The 18,105-nt window shown below is 50.6% G+C and overlaps 7 protein-coding genes across 9 annotated transcripts; 1 reads left to right on the forward strand and 6 right to left on the reverse strand.

Annotated features, from left to right (window-relative positions):
* On the reverse strand, window positions 1-2,422 carry PV09_01027 (uncharacterized protein). The gene has a single exon (XM_016353861.1). The coding sequence runs from the start codon at window positions 2,290-2,292 to the stop codon at window positions 550-552; it is 1,743 nt and encodes a 580-aa protein (XP_016217956.1). The 5' UTR covers window positions 2,293-2,422; the 3' UTR covers window positions 1-549.
* A 350-nt stretch (window positions 2,423-2,772) lies between these two features.
* Window positions 2,773-5,136, reverse strand: PV09_01028 (uncharacterized protein). Its single transcript, XM_016353862.1, has 2 exons — window positions 4,831-5,136; window positions 2,773-4,771 (listed from the first exon to the last, which is right to left on the reverse strand). The coding sequence occupies exons 1-2, from the start codon at window positions 4,998-5,000 to the stop codon at window positions 3,079-3,081; spliced, it is 1,863 nt and encodes a 620-aa protein (XP_016217957.1). The 5' UTR covers window positions 5,001-5,136; the 3' UTR covers window positions 2,773-3,078.
* Window positions 5,137-5,342: 206 nt separating this feature from the next.
* PV09_01029 lies at window positions 5,343-8,013 on the forward strand. Of its 3 annotated transcripts, none has more exons than XM_016353864.1 (3): window positions 5,343-5,624; window positions 5,680-6,573; window positions 6,662-8,013. In XM_016353864.1, exons 1-2 carry the CDS (start codon window positions 5,453-5,455, stop codon window positions 6,543-6,545), a joined length of 1,038 nt encoding a protein of 345 aa, XP_016217959.1. In that variant the 5' UTR covers window positions 5,343-5,452; the 3' UTR covers window positions 6,546-6,573; window positions 6,662-8,013. The 3 variants fall into 3 exon arrangements, with proteins under 3 accessions (XP_016217959.1, XP_016217960.1, XP_016217958.1); XM_016353865.1 differs by lacking the exon at window positions 6,662-8,013 and adding an exon at window positions 6,632-6,653; XM_016353863.1 differs by having other exon boundaries at window positions 5,680-8,013.
* On the reverse strand, window positions 6,510-7,935 carry PV09_01030 (uncharacterized protein; the record flags this gene model as incomplete). The annotated part of the gene is made up of 6 exons (XM_016353866.1): window positions 6,510-6,715; window positions 6,770-6,962; window positions 7,011-7,181; window positions 7,301-7,330; window positions 7,385-7,424; window positions 7,481-7,935. 6 exons carry the CDS (start codon window positions 7,933-7,935, stop codon window positions 6,657-6,659), a joined length of 948 nt encoding a protein of 315 aa, XP_016217961.1. The 3' UTR covers window positions 6,510-6,656.
* Window positions 8,014-8,606: 593 nt separating the features above from the next.
* On the reverse strand, window positions 8,607-10,018 carry PV09_01031 (uncharacterized protein). Its single transcript, XM_016353867.1, has 4 exons — window positions 9,850-10,018; window positions 9,710-9,787; window positions 9,430-9,645; window positions 8,607-9,358 (listed from the first exon to the last, which is right to left on the reverse strand). Exons 1-4 carry the CDS (start codon window positions 9,883-9,885, stop codon window positions 9,089-9,091), a joined length of 600 nt encoding a protein of 199 aa, XP_016217962.1. The 5' UTR covers window positions 9,886-10,018; the 3' UTR covers window positions 8,607-9,088.
* Window positions 10,019-10,159: 141 nt separating this feature from the next.
* Window positions 10,160-11,205, reverse strand: PV09_01032 (uncharacterized protein). The gene is made up of 3 exons (XM_016353868.1): window positions 11,048-11,205; window positions 10,632-10,918; window positions 10,160-10,562 (listed from the first exon to the last, which is right to left on the reverse strand). Exons 1-3 carry the CDS (start codon window positions 11,067-11,069, stop codon window positions 10,440-10,442), a joined length of 432 nt encoding a protein of 143 aa, XP_016217963.1. The 5' UTR covers window positions 11,070-11,205; the 3' UTR covers window positions 10,160-10,439.
* Window positions 11,206-12,664: 1,459 nt separating this feature from the next.
* PV09_01033 (uncharacterized protein) lies at window positions 12,665-18,100 on the reverse strand. Its single transcript, XM_016353869.1, has 3 exons — window positions 17,559-18,100; window positions 13,213-17,146; window positions 12,665-13,132 (listed from the first exon to the last, which is right to left on the reverse strand). The coding sequence occupies exons 1-3, from the start codon at window positions 17,911-17,913 to the stop codon at window positions 13,036-13,038; spliced, it is 4,386 nt and encodes a 1,461-aa protein (XP_016217964.1). The 5' UTR covers window positions 17,914-18,100; the 3' UTR covers window positions 12,665-13,035.
* Between the last annotated feature and the right edge of the window lie 5 nt (window positions 18,101-18,105).

Below are 18,105 nucleotides of genomic sequence, written 5' to 3' on the forward strand. Positions count from 1 at the left end.
GTTTCATTACTATTTCTTGTGACCTAGAGTTATGACAGAATCCTTAATCACACGCCTGGGGCTTGCCGAGATGGCATGTTTGCTGCATGTGCAATTTATTCCTGCAACTAGGTCAAAGTTGTTGTATCATCGAATCCCCCTTGAAAAGCGCTTTAGAAGCCATTTTAGACGGAAATCCAATTAGTCTAATGGTACAGAAATTAAAAGACCAGAACTGTCCCGAGAGCACGAGGGTCAAGCTCGTTCGTGGTATGCAACGGAAGCAAAGCCGTAGAAAGAGACAAATGGCAGGGCTCAATTGATCTCGGAAAGCTTGGGCACCAGCACTGTCCAACCAGCACCACTCCTGCGAATGTGCCGAGTTAAAGCGTGCGCGGTAACGAGCCCATACCTTCACTCATAACCCACTCCCAAGAATAGAGTACAACCTGCCACCATTACAAGTGATTCATCTAATTGCGGGCCAACAAGGAAAAACCGGCCATGACCATGCCTTTCAAACGCCTTCCCCATGCAATATATATGTGAGAGTATTCTACAAGATTCTGCCTAAGCAGAAGTATTTGCGGATGCCCCGACCATGGAGAACTGGCCACCGCATCCGGCCCAATCCAACTTAACATCTGCAATATGCTTGGACGTAATTTGCTCTGGCATCTTGACGTCGTCATCATCTCGTCCAACGCCAAGTTGAAGGTTCGTGTTGAAGCCCCAGCCCCAGGCCTTGCCATCTGTTGTGATGGCAATGTTGTGATCTGGACCGCAAGCAATGAAACTGAACTTAGCGGGAATATCAATTTTCATAGGCTTAAGTAAGATCTTTGGCTTGTTTTGCTCATTTTTGCGGACAAGGTCCTCGTTGTCGACAATGTCATCGAACTTTATGCCCAGTGCATAGTTTTCGAGTCGACCAAAGGTTAAGAGATCACCATCTTCAGTAAGAGCGATGCTGTGATTTGCTCCAGTACCAATGTTGACGATCTTGTGGCCCTCCAAGGCCTTTACTTTTGTTGGGGCTGTAATCATGTCATTGTCCTTGTCCTTGCCGTACGGAATGCCGGTCTGAGCAAAGTTGTTCAAACCCCAAGTCCACACAGTGCCGGTCTTTTCGATTGCAAAAGAGTGATTTGGCCCGGCGATGATCTTCTCGATCTTAGCGCTCTTTGGGATGGGAACTGGTGCTGGTATGAGATTCTTTTCGGCATGACGGGCCACAATGCGACGTCCAAGTTGATCTTGCTGTCCTGAGCCCCAAGCCCACACCACACCCTTGTTATCAAGCGCGAGTGTATGATTGTCACCGCAGGACACAGCGGTAATATTCTTGAGGTTGGTTATTTGAACGGGCACTTTTTGTTCTTTGACCATCTTGCCCTCCTCGTCAACCCTAAAGCCCCAGATGCCTTCCGCGTTTCTGTAAGTGCCCCATCCATAAACGTTGCCCTCGTCAGTGACAGCGTAACTAGTGCTATCGCCTGCTGCAAGCATTGTGAACTTCGTGCCAGGTGGGAAATACTCTTTTGGAATTGCAGTGGGCGCTGATTCGTATGGGTTCAGTTCTAAACCTTCGTCATCATCAAAGTCCGACGCGTCTTCGTCGACGTCACGTCCCGACCACTCTGGCAACGGTCTCCCCAAAGCTTTATTGTCATTCACGCCCCACGAGACGAGTTCGTTGTCCTTCGTCAGCGCTATGCAATGCATTCCGCCCACGGCCAAGTCGACAATCCCTTTCTCTTCGAGTATTGGATTGAGTCGCGGTCTTTTGACATTGCACGCACCCTTGGTGGCTCCCAATCCCAGCTCGCCAGCACTGCCTTCCCCCATTACATAAATGTGTTTGGTCGTAGTAGGGGGAGTGTTGACGATGACTTTAGGTTTTGCTGGCTTTTTGGCGGCTTGCTTCTGTGCGGCCGGTTCCTTGACGGTGGCCTTCTTTGGTTCCGCCTTTGCGCGTTTGGAAGGCTTCGATTCTTCAGTCTCATCTCGAGCACGCTTCTTGCTTGCCGAAGGTTTAGGATTTTGTTTTTTTGCAGCGGGTTTGGCAGCGTCCGATTGCTTGACCGGCGCCTTCTTGGAAGCCGCTGGCTTACTCGTAGAGCTGGACTTAGCCACGGTACTTTTGGTCGCCGAATTCTTGGACGCGGCAGCTGGCTTCGACGCATTCTGGACGCGTTTAACAGCTTTATTAGGCTCCTCGGCCTCCTCGCGAGAACGCTTGGTAGCTGCAGGAGGCGCGGCTGCCATCTTGGCCTTGGTGTTGGCCTTTTGGGTTGTGGTGCGTGGTGCCATCTGCTCAAACAATGCAATTGCCGTGTGCCGACTGGGTTTTTGGGATAAAGAAGCTGCGATTCTTGGAATTCCAAGCCGTCTTATGTGCGAAGTCGATGGCAGCTGCAGAGCGTGATGGATTGGAGCCGTCTTCGTGGACAACAGACGCGACTTTCTAAAAGTTTTGACGCTCGGGTCACGTTTGCTGAATAATCACAGATCAAACTGTCAGTCTAAGCACATACCAAGTATCACGTGACATAAGCAAACGCTGGCTAGATAAGAGAGGAGAGCCAGGGGTAGGGGACAGGAGAACAACCATACAATCCATCAGTCAAGACAGCATACAATGAACTAAGCAGGTTTACGATCTCACTTATGCACCATTCATCGTTCCCGTGATCTTCCGCACAGACATTGACACAAACTTCCGCTACGGTACCAGTAGCTTACCACCAAGTCACAAACTCATTTCTACGCTTGTTATAAGTACTCTCCAGCAGCGTATGCAAAAGAGCCGTCATAGTGATTAGCCCGGACGGGTCAAAATGCTCTATTTAATCAAGGGATTTTATGAACCTCCCGGCTCTCCTTTATTAATTTTTGGGGACATAGAGTGTCTCCGTTCGACGTCGGCATTTCCATATTTCTCGAAAGATGTACAAATATGATCGCAGGATTTAATGATTTGAAACTCTCAGTTAAATGTCCATGCCCTGCAGTGAAGAACGCGTAAGCGCTGTCTTGAGTATCTAAGCCGCACGTCTACCAGAACGCCAAGATCATCACGTTGTACACACATTCGTTTCAACAATTCTTCGCCCAATTCCTCTCGATCCACTCCACCATGACATCAGTCATTGTCTTTCCCTTCAAGTAGTTTGATGTCTCATTCGCGCTGACCTTGGTTCCTAAATACTCAAGTGCAAGCAATACCCATGGTTGCATGAACTCATTGTACACCACATCCACCGTTTCATCTTCACTCAATTCGTCCTTTAGTTTGAAACCCACAGTCGATTGAAACGCATTGGGGACATTCCAAAATGTGATCGGGGAGTGAATTGTATCGTCGCCATCCGTGCCGGCATCATCTTCAGTGGTGTAGCCCGGAATGAGATCTGGACCATCATGTGTTGAGGTCATGAGTGGTGCTTGAGCGCCCGGGATGGGTTGAAAATCATCCGTATGTAGACGTCGCTCCTCAAGTGCGAACGCGCCCAGCTTTTCCGGGGGGCTAAGCTGTTTCGTGGCTGCAGTGGAGTACGAAACCGAGAGTAGGCTCGCCAAAGGTCCCTCGTTATTGAGCAGATCCAGAATCCGCTTTGCTGTCTTCAGCGGAACATCTGCTACATAGCGAAAGCCAGATGTGAATGGGGAGACTAAATATTCGGTATCACGTGTGAACGGGCCTTTGAAAATGTCGAATCGTAGCGCACCGGTGTTTACCAAAACAATGGCATTTCGCTTCTCCTTTGTGAAACGGTAGGACTTGCTAAGTTCATCGGGAAGGACTTCGTTTTCTAGCCAGGTGAAGATGCTGTGGTTCGACGGATACGGTGCCCTGTTGACAAAGAGATCCGTTGGAGCACATCCACGTACCTTGTTAAGCTTGAGGGACTTTCGCGCCGAATGGATTGCTTTGGAGGTGTTAAAGCCTAGCTCCGTATTAAACGTTGTCTCGTTTGTGCCTGAGTGATGGTACAGCGAGAACAGGTTATTGTCAATGTACCGTCGATCGAATTTGATGCTTTTCTGTGCAGACGGCGAGTCCCCCTTGTGCGTGGCCAGGCCAGAAATCGACATGAAGCCTATAGTTTCCAAGTACCTCCCACTCTCCAGAGCAAATGATTTGCTGTCATACTTTTTGTAATCCCTGATATGCGTGTGTCCTCCTAGAAAAGCAACTGGCATGTCCCATTGCACACTTCTGATTTCCTTGAATATGGTGTCATACTCCGGCGAGCGAATAGCGACATGGCCAAAGATTAGGATCAAGTCAACGTCCTCGTCACGTATCGCCTTCTGAAACCATTCTTCCTTGACCGTCTCTTTCACCGGCTGCACGATTGTGTTGTTCGCATTGCCCTTGAAGTCAAATAAAAAGCCCATTGCCAGCACTCGAATACCTTGGTTCTTAGTCGAAAACTTCTTGTATCTCGGAGCGAGCGGTACCCGGCTGCCGTTTCTAGGATCAATGATATCAAGATTGGACGCAAGGTAACTGTCTTTGAAGTTTGGAACTGTAATATTGTACTCGTTGTTCGACGAGTTCGCCTTGTACAGCTCGTGGTTGCCCGAACATATCAAGTCGATGTGCTGCTCTTTGAGAATGTCGAAGCTGTAGATGCCCTTCGGATCTGAGCCATCATACAAGCCGTTGCCTTCTATGCGATCGCCAGTATCTACCAGTATAACGTCCGATCCATCTTCGTCCGCTCTCTTGCGCAGGTGATGTGCAAAGGAGATATAGTCTCCCCAGTCAGCGGAAAATGAAGGTCTAAAGCATGCAGTCAGTCCCCATCCCTTCTAATTTGTTCAAAGCCTCTGTTTACGTACTCCTGCAAATGACCACCAAACCAGCCATGAACATCCGTAGTATGTAGGATGTTCAACTGCGACCAAGGCAATTCCCGTAGCGGTGCTGCAACGGCAGGTCGAGCTTCAGGCTGTATAGCGAATACAGCACTCACCAGCAAGGCTAACAACGGAGAGGCAACTGCGAGCATGGTGACAGGACGCTCACATCTCCGAGCGTTTCATGCGATATAGGTATCAAGATGTAGACGTAGCACTAGGTGTGGACGCATGTCACGACCGTGTTTGCTGGGTTGTTGACTTGATGTACAGCGAGGCGGAATGACGCATGCCAGGTTGAACCACGCGAGCCAATCACCAGACCAGTCCGCGGGTAAAACTAACGCCAGCCCGATCATCAACTCCTATAATAGGTTGGCTTAAGTTAACGTCAAGTTAGCTTGAGGCGCTGATTGGGCTTACATAATGTACATGTTGAGTCGAGTTTAACGAACTTGTCGCCTGGAGATGGCTGAAACATCGCCCCAGTTTGATGGAGATTCTCCTGCGGAATGTTGTCTTAAAGCCGGGGATACATTTCATCGTTACCATGAATCGAATCGGAAAGACTCAAAGACGCTGGTTTCCGCTCTGATCGTCCGCTATGGCTGCAGGACGTACCGAGTCTCCGCGATTCGAATTTCCAGAACTGAGCTCAGAAGGGAGCTATATACGATTGATTAAGCCCTTGCCCGTGAATCAAGGCGGGGAGAATTCGCACGAAATTCGTTTCGAAATGATCGTTGCGGACCTGGACATGCGACCGGTATACAAAGGTTTGTCTTCGGGCGTTTTTCAGCGTATTAACGGGGTAGATGTTGACAGCTCTAGCTGTATCGTACACTTGGGGCCCACCAACGCCGGTCGGTCATGTCACGATAAATAACCAGCGCATTCAAATACGGGAAAATCTCTTTATTCTTCTCAGGATGCTATCAACAACGCATAAATCAGAAGCCGAATGTCCCCTTTGGATCGACCAGATATGCATTGACCAGTCAAATGTGCTGGAAAGAAACCATCAGGTGGCACAGATGGCACGAGTATACGAACAAGCCACGCAGGTTTTGGTATGGCTAGGCCCTGGCACGATCGATAGCGATGTTCTTTTGGATAGCATGAACGCGCTCTGGCATCATCACCGGCCCATCAGCAATGACGACATTGTCAGTCTGCAAAAGCAATTCACAAGATCAAAGTGTCTACGTCTTTCGTACTGGTCCCGTCTGTGGGTTGTTCAAGAGATCCTTCTCGCATCTGACATCACAGTCCTATGGGGTTCACGACGCATTGCATGGGAAACCGCGCGAAGCTTCTTTTTGGGATTTCGTGAATCTGGCAGACCGATCGCGATCACGCTCCCATCTTCAGGGCGTCTGCTAAGCAGAGATCATCTGCGCAACCTGATACGTGGCCGGGATAAGCGTATCGAAGTTTCGACTCGATTTCGGGGCAAACTGACGTGGGACCAGGCGCTGTATTTTTCCGCGAGGACCGAGTGTGAGGACCCTCGTGATAGAATCTACGGGCTTTTGGGACTTGTGAGCGAGGAATTCCAAATCAAACCCGATTATACAAAAAGTTTTGATGAAGTCTTCGATGAATTGGAACAGCTCATCAGGTCAAAGCATGATCTTGGCCCAATCTCTAGCAGTTTGCGGCCACTACTTAACCTCCCTCCCAAAGAAACGAGATAGTCAGTGGATCAAAGTAAAGATTTCGATGGTATGTTTATATCCGGTACTGTGACGGTACGATCTTCTGAAATTTTTGCCGATCTCAGTCGCAAGCTAAGCATGGTCGCTAAGTTAAGAAGCCCGAGCCAAGCGTTGCCGTTCTGCAAAAAATTCGCCCACAGAAGACGACTCTTATCGATATAAGCTTCAATCAAAAAAACAGATGCACTGATTAGAGGACGCACCTTGCGCCTTTACTATAGTACCATCAGGCCTGACCTGGCTCATCTCCACATCGAAGCTAGGTGTGCTAAAATACGCAATGGACTTGCGATTCCTGGGTAGTTCCCCTTCAGCCGATGGAGGAAAGATGACTCGGTGCACGTTAGCCTTGCAAATGCCGTCGGTCATGAACTCTAGGATGAGTCCGACGTTGACCTGCTCTGGCCATGAGCTTCCTGCAGTGTGCTCGGGTTTCGAACTTACTAGGACGGTGTTGGGAATGATGGGTGCGGAGATCCATAGTCCTGACTCAAGGTCCACATCGCCTTGAATCAACTGAAGCCCCCTTTGTGCTTTTACTTCTTCTGTTGGCAGGTATATTTGAAGCCCAGGCTGGCCATTCTGTTCCTGGAAGAGAAGTGTGATATCTCCCCACTAAACGTCTCAGCGTGACAAATTTACAAATTATTGGTTGGCTTCTTCATTAGAGGAACTCACATCTGGGTCAAAATCTATGAGTCAAATATGCAAGGTCAACCTGTGCTGGGACATACCTTTGTGGCTACCAGCGCGTATGTCTTCTCCTGAAGGTAAAGTGTCACGTGCAGGATAATTCAAAAAAGCCAGTCCGTTCGAACCTGCGTCTCGGTGCTTGGATCGAAAGAAGTCGGGTGGAAGCTGCCGTCTATCGATTAGCCCTTGAAGGCGTGCAAGTGCAAAGAAGAAGGGGTTACAGTACGTTAAGAGCTTTGGACAGCATGTCGAGAACGCGCAGCGACGTGTCAAAGCATTTACTACTGAACGACGCCATCTCTGGTTTGTATATTTCTAGCGCTTCTGGCAGAACCTGCGTAGTTTCCGATTCTCCAGCGCCAGCTTCAAACCTGCCCCACCCAAAACTTTCCTTCCAGTCGGGCTTCTTGCTGCGCTCGTCCAGCGAGTCTATCATGCCTCTGTAGCCGTTACTTCTAGCGTCCAGCATGGAGTCTCTGCGATCTTCCATTGGAATCGAATGGATGATCGCGGATATCTCGAAGGCTCGATCGACATCTTCCTGCCTCAGTACTGTCCCTTCAAGGTCCAGATGGATGAACCCTACCGTGGACAGAGCTTGAAGGACATCCTCAGGAGTTGACGTGACTAATGAGATCAGTGGGATCTCTGGGATTGACCCCTTACTGAATGTCATTGAAAATAGGGGAATTAGTCGACTGCCTTTGTGGAATGGATAGACTTTGAAAGTACAGTGCGTTGGTTTGGGTTTGTGTAGAAATAAAAACTTTCGTAGACTTCAATTTAGGTTACAAGAGCTCCCGCGGTCGTCACCATATAGCATCAAGGGTGCGAATGGGTGAATACTTCTTCCGGTTTAGCCTCATGTGTGTTTATCTTAACTATGTGTTCTCCAGATCTTTTATCATTTCGGCCGAGGTCAAGAGTGTTTTTAATTATCGGTGCTTGCGGGCTTGTAAATGTATCAAATTTACCTATCTCTAACATTCACCGAGCTTTTGGCGTGCCCAAAGCTTTGTATCTAGTAGATGTGTTTAATCAAAGGTCTACACAGGTCGAACTATCGTTCACTTGGCCGCTGTTCCGCTTTCAGTACTGTGACAACCTAGACTGAAAACTGTCCTCAAAATATATGATCACCTTAAAAATTCACCGTGATCTTGAAATTGAGAAAGTATAAATTTTAAGCGTTGCGTAGCCCATATCCGAAGTATCTGTTAGAGGATAAAAAAACACATGGGAAAGCTTTACGCTGACAATGAGCGAGATGAGACAAGGTCAGAGTTCGATCTTAGGACGTGACCTATACGTCGGGTAGAACCTCCAAGGTTGCAGGATAGAGTAAATTGAAATAAGAGCAGACACGCTAGAAGACTCAAGCGCCTAAGCAAAGCTACGATTACTGGACTCCTGTCTATACACCCTCCGACCAAAAACAGCAACGACAATACATCGCTGCAAATGGATAGATGGAAACTATCATGAGTATAGCTGATAGACTCTTACAGCAGCGCACCATATGAGTGATAAGCTCCGGCTATTGAAATGGAAAGCGGATATGGAAACCAAAGCCACATGGTTCAAAAGGAAGGTCGAAGTCGTGATCGATGTGTTGGTGAATTTTAGAGGCGTAGGTAATGGTAAATCACAGCACACCAGCCTCAGCGACGTGTTCGTAGGTATCTTGTGGTAGTCATCTACTCGTTAGCATCCAGCGAGGATCGGATGAAAAGTAATTTGGCTACACGCCTTGCCTCAACTCATGTACAAATGTCGATGCCGCCCCCAGCTCTTTGCCAATAACGCCTGATCATACATACGTAAGAAACTTAGCATGCCCTTAGAGCCCTCAGTCGATCCCCAAGCGCGTCTTCGGCTTGCTCCGATGGGCTGACCTTAAGCTGTCCTGCTGGTGTTGCCCCTTCTAATTCCTGGTTGAGTTCCACGCCAGCTTCGTCTGCAACCTGGCTCATGAGTTTATCAACCTCTTCTTGTGGCGTTCCGACCGCAGTCGCCGAACTGGTTGCATTTTCGTAGTAACCCGTAGCGACGTCGAGGTCCTCGAACTGGCTCTCAAATTTGTCCATGATGGCCGAGATCTGTCTCTTGATCAGCCACGCTGTGTTGTCGCCCCGCAGCAATAAAAGAGGCAGCGAAAGAAACGCCGTACCTTCTCCAAATCCATCGTCTTCATTGCCGCATCCATGCCTCTAACCACATTGCCCATGCTCTGGCTCACCTGCCTCATCGTAACGGCGGTTTGCACCCTTGAACTGACTGCATCTATTCTCGAAGCCAACTTGAGCAGATTCAACTTCTCATTCTGTTTTCGGATGGAGTTCTGGGCGTAGATACGAGCGATGTCTCCGTGACCCTGTTGGATTGCCTGTTCGTTGGAAGCTTAGTAACCCCTCACGTTGTCTCCATGCCTTTGGCGACGGGGCGCTTACTTTCTTCAGCTTCGCCTTTTCAGCTTGTTCGTCCTTGCCTGCCTTGGCCGCCTGCCTGTTCAGTTGCTTTGCCGTGAACTATGCACGGCATCTTCGTCAGCTCATCCCGCTGGCGAACGGGGGTTGCGCTAGATGTTCACCTTGAGGTTAAAGAGAGCCTTCTCCAGACCAGACATGGCGTCTCAACAGCTATCAAGTGCTGCTTGGATCGTCTCGATATATGTGTTTTGCTTTAGCACGCTCAAGACGAGGGAGGTAGACGGGCGGAACGGAGTGCAAAGTCACGGGCTGCGCGGTTCAAGAATCCCGCAACAGTCAGCGGACGTCACTGGGCGCAAGAGTGGGGCCAAGCAACGTTCCAGCCTTATGAATATCTTCTGAACCAGCGGCTGCCGTACTCGACGCACAAAACGGAATTTCACAGCACGCTGGAAGTCGAACAAAAACAAGTTCTGTGTCATGGCACGTGTAATATGTTCTAGTACGCACGACCGTACGGTGCTGTCCAGCAAGTGCCTAACAGTCACTTCGATGCCAAATGCATTGCGGGCACCACTATCAAACACAGCCCCCAAGAAACTCATGCGGTGCATGTAGCTGGTACTTCCACTGATGCCTTCCCACATCTTTTATGGCATGTACTCCTTATGTATCTCACTTTGCGGGCGCATTTTGGTGTCGTAAAGGTGTCCTTCAGTCCTGGAGTGCATCCAAATCCACTGTGGGAATTTCACTCGGCAGGCTCGGCATTATATTTGCTAGTCGCTGCTCTGAATAGCTGCTCCTGCTGTGCAATCAACTCCTCTTCCGTCAGACCGCTCTGCTCGATCTTGTTTTGCTTGCGTTCTCGTCCCTGTTCCCATTCATAGTCAGAATGCAAGCGCCGCACCGAAACATCCAGATTTTTGTGGATGTGACATACCACTTGCTGCTCCTTATGCTCTTGGGCAACTTTTAGGATCTCTGGAATGTAGCTTTCGTAGCCCAAACTCTTCAATGCCATGGTGACATGTTCGCACGCAATAGTCTTCTTCGCTTCCTTCTCCGCGATCTCGTTGGCCTCGCTAGAGATTAATGTGATGAACTCGACACAGCATTCTATTAGCAAGTCGCGCGTCTCCCGCGCAAAGGTCACGCCTTGGTCATGCGCTAGGATTTCTGTGATGATCTTCTGAACGGTCGCTTTAGGCAGAGAGAGGTCGTCGTTGCCTTTGCAATGCATGTCCGCGGTCAGTACCAACAGCCATTCTTGTCAGAGAGAACTTCCACGAACAGCACTTTTGAGGAGTGCGTGCGTATTCAATTTGCTCTCTATGGAGATAACAACGAGGCACATACCACTGAACTCGCGGTCACTCATGGCTTGAGAATGGGTGTGAAAATGCGATCTGTGCGGCGAGGTGCAGTCAAGCGTCGTCGCACTTGCGAGAGGAAGGACCTGAAGAGCGTATTCCCGTGTGGAAAGTCACTAACATGTTTGCTTTGAATCGAGGGCGAGCGCCTCTTTTATGTTTGACCGCGATACTCGACCATGGTGGCACCTAAGAGAGCACGGACCATCTCCAGCATAAAAGGAAAAAAAAAAAATCATTTGGATTATCTTCACCACAAACCTCCTTCCATCAAGGAGGCATTCTAACATCCATCAGACCGTTCGAGTAAGTTCAAATCATTTCTTCACTCCTTGGTTCCATAGGCATCATGATGATCATATGTGTCGCCCCTATCTTAACATTTACCATGGTGATTGACCAACGCAAGCCAAACGCGATTTTCTGATTCTCTTTTCCCATTCCGTCCTTCAAGGCAGACAATCATGAAGCCTTTGCTAATACTCGACAGGTGAGATGTTGTTGAATGATTTAGAATCGGTATTCAAACTTGTAGTTGGCGTATTTTGTGACAAATGTATGCAAACGGCTTTATCAACTTTTCTTCCCTTCCTCCAAGCCCTCTGATGGTACCAAATGACACTATCAAATTCCGACCTTCATGAATCAGGAGGACAAAACTCTACATTTCTGACTCTCTGCCTTGTCTTTATCTACGCTTCGTATCAAAACAAAGCCTGAATTCACTACTGATCGTGGCAGGATGACCTCAAATCTGGACATCCCCCTTGTCCCAGAGAATATCTTCATGGTAAGGCATCTCAACCTCTCATCCCGTTTTCGATCGCACAAGTAATGTGATGAACCAAATACATTCCATGCTAAAGCTGAAGGTTCCGACCTGATGCTGTACAAAATGTACAAAGGCTTTTCATCTTTCGCCTGACCTACCATAATCCGCACCTTTCTCCAATTGACTACTGTAACCCATAAATTGCGTGCTAACTTGATCACGCAGTGCATAGTAGTTTAGATTTCGTACCCGTCTTTTGGAAATAGACGATGTTCGTCGCACGGATCGAGCCGTCAGATCCAAATCTGAAAAATTCTCATAGAGCAATTCTCGCAGAAGCCCTGGTCGGCCCTCTGCCGGTTTTGAGCCGGCGTCTGCTCTGCTGAACTTGGCAGGGCTGAGCCAGCTTGCGACCAGAGCAGCTTCAACACGTCCGCTGCTCTGAGCAAGAATATCCTGTGCCGTGAAAGGCTGTTTGCTTAAGCACAAGTGTGAAGACACGTCCAGCCTTCTGTCTACACTGCCTGCGGCATCAGCACCGGCATAGAAGGCCTCAATCGGCCGAACCGACTCGTGATACGTCTGTAGGCAGTGAAACACACAGTGAGCAAAAATGACCTAGGCGCTATGCCCGGTCAAGAATCCGTCTTTTCCTTTTCCAAGATGGCCAACTTCTGGAACGGGTGCGGACAAAGGTATGTGATCGGTTCAAGTGCCAAATTCGCCGGGCGTGTTGGCCGCGCTATAAGGTGGATAGCAAAGGTCAATTGGTACCTCAGATAGCGGCCTTGCACTTCAGTGAAACCGAGCGTGAAAACCACCCTGTGGTGAAGATGATCTGCTTGATCGTGGCCTAGAAGCCATGCAGTACGTATTATTGCTCAAGATTGGCCTATGGTTTTAAGTCCATTGGCGCGACACATATATCTATTCCCTCATCTGTTTCCGACGTATCAATCACATGTTCTTTTCCAATCTATATTGAACCCCACATGGAATTCTCGGAAGGAATAATTCAGACAGCCTACCCGAATGCATGCGCAGACCCAAGAACGCCCCCCCTCCGTCAACCCAAAAAAAAGGAGGAAGAAGGAAAAGGGAAGGGAAACTTTTTTTGCAGCGAAGTGTTGATATCCACTTTTCCAAAAAAAAAAGAGAGAGACCCGATTGTATCCATGATTTCCCTGGCTCTATCTAAAACTTTATGCCTTGATGGACTGCGAGTCCGAATTTGGTCTATCTCCAAAAACGCCTTTTTCACTAAGATTCACGGCCGTGAAGGTCTTTGGCAGTTTGACTCTTCAAGAGACAGTTAGACAACGTCCACAAGCATAGGTTAGTAAAGGGAGGAGGGGAGAGAGAGAGAGAGAGAAACGTACTTGGCAAACTTCTCCTTCAGCGTGTCTAAAATTTCCTGATAGTCGACATGCGCCGTCAAGCTGCGTCTCGGGGCGCACCCGATGCAATGCTTGCTGTCCAGCATGACGTCGAGCGGATCGAACGTGTGGCAGCCGGGGCTGATGCTTATTCTGATGCTGTAGTTGAAGCTCTCGGGTTCGTCTTCAGCGGTGGAGTTCTGGCTCTCGTACAGCTCGAATTGGATCTGGCTGAGATAGTCGAGTTCAGGAATAGCCTTGCGCTCAATCTTCGTCTTGACGCCGCCTTCCAAGATGCAGTTCAGGAGCGTGTATATGTGGGATTCCTTTGTGAAGTAGAAGAAGGACTTTGCGCCCTCGCTCGCCTGCAGGTCTTCGAGGTCCTGCACGATTTCGCGGAGCAGAGGCAACGAAGTCAGTAATCCAATCTCCAGCTTCTCGTCCCCACTGATGCCGTACTCTTGCGGACCGATGTAGTCAAACAGGACCTTGCAGTACTTGTAGAGCTCGCGCAGTTTGTGCAGACGTGAATCAACCTTTGCCTTTGAAGACTGTCCGTTCCCAGTGATCCCCGTGTAGAGCGTGAAGTAGCTTTCCTGGTCATCGTTTGTCTTCACAGACGCTTTGGAAGTTACGTTGTTTGTCGGCTTCTCCTCTACCGATGGTCGTCGGCGCAGGTGCGCGAACCGCTGCGCAAGGATGCTAGACCGCTCTTTCTCAGGCAAGACCTTCTCCACGCTCGCGACGCTGTACCGGTGATTTGCCTCTTTCGGTTCGCTTATCGATGTTCGTCTCGACGAGTTTGCTGAGAACTTAGGCTGTGCTTCGAGCGTTGGAGACGTTGGTCCGCTCTCGCTGACGGCAATCTCGTCCAGCATATGCTCCTCCGGCGTGAAGACCCACTCTAAGAACTGGCGATTGTGTAGCGCGTCGTACTTCATCGTGTCGTACAGCTCAGAGATCTTACTCGGATCCACCTTCGTCTCGTCGCAGAATTCCTTGAACAACTTTTCCCAGCGCTCGCGAAACAGGTTTGCATCCTCACCGCTGCACCAACGAGGTTGAATTTTGGCAACCTCTTGCGACTCTTTGACGACGGAGACACTTGCAGAACCATTGGCCGACATGGCCACAGCTTCGGCTTCGGAAGGTCTCGGGTTGATGATGTTGGCGAGGTACGTCGCAGCGCCAGTCTGCAGTTTGGCCATGTTGTGACGCATGACCATGCGATGAAACTTCATCAACTCGACTACATTTCGAACCACGATGAACGGTTCTGGCGTGTTGTCAGGCCATGCAAACTGTGGTGGTGCTGCGTCGCCCTCACGCAGCAACAATTTAAGCTTCTTTTTCACCTTGTCCATCTCATCTTTGGCGGCATTAGAATCATCCAGCAGATCTTTGCGAACTGTGATAAAATCTTCGGGAAGCTCCTTTTTGGCCAGGAATGCCGCGGTGAAGATCTGCGCGCTCGTCGTGACGCGACGCTCGGAACTACTGAAGACGTGCACATCTTCCAGACACTCACGATTCATGATCATCAAGTCGCTGCGCAGGTTTTCTCCTAGATCTTGAGATTGGTAGCGTGCAGAGTGCGTCGGTTCACCGCCCCACTTGATGATAAGCTGCAACTTGTCCAGCACAAGGTCATGCTCCTTGGCCGAGAAACGTGAAAGCGTCGTCTCATGAACAGAGCCTTGTCTGGATTCTTTGCGCTCCAGCTCTCCTTGCGCCCCATGATCTGGAGTGGTGTCATCCGAGGTAAGCTGTGCTTCCAGTTTTGATGGTGACATCTCCAACTGCAATTCTTCCTTCTTTTTCCTGCGGAACATAGGCTTGATCTGGACCTTTGTTCCCGCCCAGCCTCCCTTCTTGATAAGCGAGCTGCGCAGGAGGTTCAACTTTTCCTTGTCTTCGATGCCTTCTTTGAATGCTTCTTTTACGGCGTCAAGAACGCTATTGAGCGCCGGCTCACCGACAAGGAGCACCTCTTCCTGATGCCCCTTCAACAGATCCACAAAAGGCTTGGTGTGGAACGTAAACTTGAACTTCTGCTTCGGCGTACGATCAGCGTGTCTTACTACAGAAACCACGCCTTTGAGTTTCCATTGCGCCTTCGAAGCCGGAGCGGGCACGGGCACAGCTGGCACTTCGGCCATGTGTGATCCACTCATTACGTCGGCAGTAGACGCCGCACTGACAGTAGCTGACGGCGCATGAAGTGGGGGCTGTGACACTGGTGGTGGAAGCCTAGTGGCGGGGACTGAGCTTTCTGTACTGGGTGGCGAGCTAATCGGCAACGTTGTTGCTGCTATGTCTGGCGAAGTTGCGCCATGACGATGAGACACCGGCATATGCACAGGTGAATGTACAGAACCCGTGAGCTTGGACATGCTTGGAGAATGAAAGAGGCCCTTGAGTGTATTTCTGTGTCCGCCTTGGGGCTTGCGAGAAGATTGTGCTGAAGACGTGGCTGGCTTTTCTGATCCCTGCTCCCACTCGAAGGAAACGCTGTCTGGTTGGACAGCTTTGCCTTCGCGCCGGGCCTTTTCCTTGATGAACATGTCCCTGAGAATCTTTGCGGCTGCGTCGTAGTAATCGGGATTGTCTTTGACGAAAGACCAGCCGTTGACATCAATTACATAGCTTGTCCCGTGGCAGCGCAAGATATCGAAGCCACAGACGGTCTGACCGAAGGCCTTGACGATGCGGGAAGCGTATTCGATTTCTTCCTTTGTGAGCTGGGCAACGTATCGCAGCTCTTTGCCGTTTGGATTGCGTCTAACGATTCCGTCCACAACGGGCGATTTTCGCGTTTCGGCGTGGCAATATCCTGGCCCAACAGTGTATGCTTTTACGTCCTCTGAGTTCTCCACCTTGAGAAACTTTTCATAAATATAGCTGTGGTCCTGTTCTAACAAGCAGCGTGGAGTGGAGAGGTCAGGATCGTACTCTGAGCTTTTATTGTTCACCTTGCGGAACAACCTTCGGCCTCCCCCGCCGTCCTCCTTGGACAGATAGATGCGAATGTTGTGGTCCTCTCCGCTTACTGGTTTCTCGACAAAGGGCTTGCGTAGCACTTTACCGTCCACGCGCAAAGCCTCTCCGTCTTCGATCAACTCGACGCTTCTCGGTGGCTTCTGACCTCCACCGGTTCCATCTTCAGGGCCAGGTAGCCTGATGCCTGTCCTGTCGTACAGGACGCGTGCTAGCTCTGCTGAGGCAAGCCTGGGTCCGCCATCCCTGTTGACCTCGACTCGCTCAGGCGTCGGGACCTTGATCTTGTCAAGAATCATCAGGCACAAGCGTCGATCCCAAAGAACATATTGCATGGGCAAGTCGTTCACACTCATCGGTTTGCGCAACTTTGAATAGGCAATTGCCTTGTCCAGTGGGAACCCATCGGAGAAGAAGGAGATCAGGTAGTCGCATACGGGCCAGTTTTCTATGTCCTCATCTAGGATGACCTTGTCGCCAAACACCTTGACATCAAACTCTTGCTTCTCCATGAGCTTGTTGAGAATGTTTCGGCTGGGCTTGCTGCGCGCTTTCGTGTCCAGCGCACACACGCCGATGATGCCCAGTGGCGCCTTCGCCTTGTCATTCTTGTCCTTTGCCGTCGATCTCTCGCTGCCTGGGCTTGCGCTGCTGGAGAAGGCCGTGCCGCTTATCCGCCGCTGAGTACGTGTGCGGCTTCGCGATCTTTGGATCGATTGAGGCCGGTCGTTCCATGCTGTTGCCCAATTGAGCGTCTGCGACGTGGGCGAGCCGCCCGCTCCCGGGATGTTCAATGCGGAGCCGGGCAGAGGCGAGCCTACGGCAGACGCATTCTCTCTGGCCAACAGCGTTTGCGGAGACGAACTCAAGGCGCCATGATGGGGATAAGGCGCCGAGGTGAGCGACGAGGGGTGTGGCAGGCCGGCGTCCGACAATCGCCCTGTATTGCACCGTGTTAGCAAGAGGTAGTCCGACGTGTGATGCCGAACCAGCTACCCTCGTGGTCCGAGTCTGCGAGGGACGGCGGGCCGGTGAATCCTTTGACGTAGTTGAACGTGCTTGATCCCAGCGAATAAAGAGAGGAGAAAGAGAGGCGGTTCGGCTCATTGTACTCGTATTCCATAGCGAACGCTTCTCAAGACGTGCGCTCAAGGATCAACGCGCGCCGTGCGCACGCCCACCTCGTGGGGGGCACTGCAAACGATGGCGAAGAAGAAGGGGGCAGAGGAGGGGGGGGGGAGCAGAGGCTATGTGGGCGTGCGTGGGTTGCGATGATTCAAAACAATGCGGGGCGTGGAGGGACGATCGAGTGGGGGATCTGGAAATAAAAAGGAGAGAGGGACAGTATTTACCCTCAGTATACGGCGCAGCGATAGCGCCATCGCCGTGCTGCACTGGTGCATCGGCGGCAGACGCAGTAGCACAACCGGAGGCCTCCAGAGCTCCGCCAGCGGCACCAGCGGATGTCAAGAGGACGGTGTCAGAGGCCTTGCTGGGGCGCCTGGCTATGAACGCGCGACTCACGGTCCTGGACGCCGGGGCGGGCATCGACACGCCCGCTCGCTCTACACTGCTGCTCGTCGTCTCGTTCTCGGCCGAGCGCGCCTTTCTGCTTGCTCCAGACGAGGCCGAGGACAAGCTGATGGCGCCCGACTTGCTCGTCGACCTTGCGGACTCGCGGCTCTGCGTTCGCTGCAACGCATCCATCGTCTGCGCAGACGGCACCGCCAATTGCAGGCCGCGGCCGGCGGAAATGTCACTCGACTTGCTGCTCCGATCTGGCGGCGTGGGCGTGTCGCGTGCGAGCCGCTGTGCTGAGTGCTGTGGCTAGATCGTTGGGATCAAGCTTTCTGTGGAACCTGGCTGGCTTTTTTTTTTGTTTTTTTGTCCTTGGAGTTG

The sequence above is a fragment of the Verruconis gallopava genome (genome assembly GCF_000836295.1).
Source record: "Verruconis gallopava strain CBS 43764 unplaced genomic scaffold supercont1.3, whole genome shotgun sequence".
Classification (NCBI taxonomy): domain Eukaryota; kingdom Fungi; phylum Ascomycota; class Dothideomycetes; order Venturiales; family Sympoventuriaceae; genus Verruconis; species Verruconis gallopava.